The sequence below is a fragment of the Mus caroli genome, chromosome 7 (assembly GCF_900094665.2).
Source record: "Mus caroli chromosome 7, CAROLI_EIJ_v1.1, whole genome shotgun sequence".
Classification (NCBI taxonomy): domain Eukaryota; kingdom Metazoa; phylum Chordata; class Mammalia; order Rodentia; family Muridae; genus Mus; species Mus caroli.
The window spans coordinates 33,280,595-33,284,282 of NC_034576.1; the positions used below are offsets into that span (position 1 = coordinate 33,280,595).

Below are 3,688 nucleotides of genomic sequence, written 5' to 3' on the forward strand. Positions count from 1 at the left end.
TCTGCTCCATCAAGATCCACTGTGCACTCTGGTCAGTGTTGGGAACCTCTCTTCCCTTATCCCTCTCTCCTATAACCCCGGGGTTTTAGCAAGGTAGCTCCAGGGTCCCCAGGCAGGGCTGCCCATTGGCCACCCCCTGAAGAGTGGGATAGAGGAATGCCCACCCAGGGATGAGTGGAAAGGATAGGTAGCAGCCCTCCCACTTCTGACTGACCAAAGAATAGGCAAACTCTGGCGGGGAGTGGGCCTTTTTTCCCCTCCCCCTCTCCCCCACCCCCCGCCCCGCTCCCATTTTTTGTTCCAACAACTGCCCAGTGAGTAGTGGGTCTCTGAAAAAGGGAACCCCTTAGATTGTTGTGGGTGACAGCATTGAGTTTTGCCTCTGTCATGGGACCTCATGTACTCTCTCCACTGTGCAGGATCTTATAGACTGTCCTCTGACTTCAGTCTGCCCCTAGGTTTTGTAACATCCATGGGATGTGTGATCCTGGTCCAGAAACCATCTGCTTCAAAATCACTTTCAGAATCAAGCTATGCCTGAATTCTCCAGGACTTACATGCAAGAACTTGCTCAGATTTTGGTGAAGAAATGCAAACAATGCGTAAATGTTAACTCTGATCTGTGTGCAGACACCAATCCTTGCTCCAGGCCAACTGCCTCTGAGCCGCTGCTGGCATAGTCACAGTTCTCTAACTCCCACACAAACATGGAGTTAAAGGCTCAAGAACTCTCAACCCTCCTTCCTCAGTATGTCCTGCCACTCTAGAGTCAGTCAAGGACTCCAGCTTTCCTCATTCCCCTCTCCCACTCGCCCACCACTAGACTATGCCTGTGGTGGTTAGAATATGCTTGGCCCAGGGAGTGGCACCCTTAAGAGGTGTGGCCTTGTTGGAGGAAGTGGGTCACTGTGAGGTTGGTCTTAAGACCCTCCTTCTAGTTACCTGCAAGTCAGTCCTGTTCCAGCTGCCCTCAGATCAAGATGTAGAACTCTCAGCTCTTTCCCCAGAACATGTCTGCCTGCACTGTGCCATACTTCCCACTATAATAATGGACTGAACCTCTGAACCTGTAAGCCAGCCCCAATTAAATACTTTCCTTTATAGAAGTTGCCTCTGTCTTGGTGTCTGTTCACAGCAGTAAAACCAACACTAAGGCAGAAGTAGGTACTGAGAGTAGTGTATTGTTGTGATAGACCTGACCATGATTTTTGTTTGGGGGAATGTGGATTTTGAGACTTTGGATTTGGAAAGCCATGGAATGCTTTGAGTGGGACTTAATGGGCCATCCTAGTAGGAATATGAAAGACATTAGAGCTGAGGGGGATTTGAACTCTTGGAGATCTTTCTTATGATGTTTTGGTGAAGAATGTTGCTGCTTTTGCCCTTGTCTAAAGAGGCTGCCTGAGGCTAAGGTAAATAGATTTATATTAATTGCATTGACAAAGGAAGTCTCAAAAAAGCCCAGCATAGATTTTGTTCTCTGGTTTACTCTCATGAAGAGTACTTTGATCAAGCATAGCAAGCTTAGAAAGAAAAAAAATATAAAAGAATGGTTCAAAGAGTAAAGAGGCACCAGGAAGTGTTAAATCCTGTGTTTAAGGATAGGAAATAGAATTAAGGGGGCGGTGATATCAGGGCAAGGTCCCCACCAGCAGCGCTATTGCTGACAGAGGATTCAGCCGACATTACTCATACAAGACAGGTGCAGATGGTATACCTGGCCAGGGCCATACAGGAGGAACAAGTTCAAAGTCATCACTGACCAGCTGCCAACTCTCTTCAGTACTTCCAGTGCTCAGAGAGTATTTCCTCTCCAAAGAAAATCTAATTTACATCTGCCCTGTCTGTTCCCATAACTCTTGACGCACAAGTCGACACTGAAATCTGAAGAAAATGCACACATTCTACAGTTTATGCAAAAATAGATAAAACTACAAAGTTCTTACCACCTAAACTTAGGTGAGAGGCGATTCAGCTAGGCTCCTCCCAGGAACCCACCTCCAGGTGCACAGCCTATAAAAGCTCTGCACTTGCTGGCACTCTCTCTCTCTCACACACACACATACACACACACACACACAGACTTTAAACTGTTTAATAATGTTTAGAAAAAATGAAAATGAACAAAGCAACAGTTAACAGCTAGCGACTGCTAACAGTTCCCACCAGTCGCTCCCTTTCTGTCTTTCTCTGCCCTCATGGCTTTGTTCCCATCTGTCTATGTGTTCACTCCTCTGCCTCTATCCCTTCTCCAGGCTCTCATTCCCCTCCCTTCCCCTGAATAAAACCCATTATACCAGATCTGTTACATAGCGTGATTTCTCAGGGGGCCCTTGGCATGAGCCCACCAGGCACTCCACCCACCCCACTCCCTGCCAATTATATTTCATAACACTAACTACACGGTATACGAATGTGTTTCCATGAGCAAGTCTGCTGTGAATGAGAAATAACCACCATGGTCCAAGTTTTTAGAAGAAAACTATATTCTTTTAAAGAAAATGCAAACATCCTCCAGAAGGGAAAAAACTTAATTTAAGTCAAATCATATGCTTTGGTAGTGGAACCTGATACAGTGCGCACAGATGTTCCCTGGCAGGGTCTGTAAGGGAGCCCCCTCATGAGCCCCACCCCACTCTGCTCCTGGGTCTTCTGTGACAATGGATGCTGGGAAAGCACCCCAAGCCAGGATCCAGAGAGGCGGAGAACTGCAGCTGAAAATACCCATCAAGGCCAAATCGTGGTATTTCCCAGGTTGTTGATGCTCCCTGGCTCTGTGGTCACACACAAATAAGGCACCTGTCCCCCACCGGCTCCAAGACCCTCCAATCCCTGCCATGGGAGCTGAGACCGGTCAGAGGAAGGTAGTCTACGGTGCGGGTGTCCTGGAATCCAGCAGGGGAAGTGACTTGAGGCACAGAAGGTGAATAAATAGAAATCGCTTCTTTGTTGCGGGGGTCCGGCCCCTGCGGAAGGGACAGCAGCTGGAGGGGTGGGGGTGGGGAGGAGCATGGGTCACTCCTCTCCACTCCATGATGGCTGCTTCTCAGAGCTCAGTCACATGCACAGCAGGCGAGGGGAGCGGGCCCTGTCCAAGGCGCCTCAGGTGGCATCGCCGGCAGAGCAGGTGCCCCTCCAGGGGGTAGCAGCGGCGTCCCTCCTCCCCACTCAGCTGCAGCCCACAGTCCTGAAAAAGGAAAAACGCAACTCTGAGCCCCAGCAAGCAGGAGGCAGGGCATCCTCACCAAAGGGACAATGGGGTTGGGGCAGGTATGGCGGCTGGGCAAGTCCAGTCTCAGGGAAAGGGCAGGGATGGGTAGTAACTGTGGGCTCAGCCTAATAAACTATTGCAGGTTTTTTGTTTTTGAAACAGGATCTCTCTATACCTGTCTGTCCTGGAATTCACTGTATAGACCAGGCTGACCTCCAACTCACAGAGATCCACTTACCTCTGCCTCCTGAGTGCTGGGATTAAAGGTGGCACCATATTGTCCAGCTTCACAAGCTATGGTTTTTAACAAGGTGTGTGGAGGTAGGTGGTTGCTGGAACCTTAGCTCAGCACTAAAAACTTGCTCCACAACCATAAAACAAGCCAGACTCTCACCAGCTCCAGTTCTGACTCTGTTCTCCACACAGAGGCATGGGTATTCTCTCTCTCTCTCTCTCTCTCTCTCTCTCTCTCTCTCT

General features: G+C 49.1%; 1 protein-coding gene across 1 annotated transcript in view; it reads right to left on the minus strand.

Annotated features, from left to right (window-relative positions):
- Positions 1-2,466: 2,466 nt before the first annotated feature.
- The window catches only part of Wtip (WT1 interacting protein), a 25,441-nt gene continuing 24,219 nt past the window's right edge, over positions 2,467-3,688 (minus strand). The window contains exon 8 of the mRNA XM_021168514.2: positions 2,467-3,187. Coding sequence (XP_021024173.1) covers positions 3,047-3,187 — 141 coding nt within the window. The 3' untranslated portion in view covers positions 2,467-3,046. The remainder of the gene's footprint in view (positions 3,188-3,688) is intronic.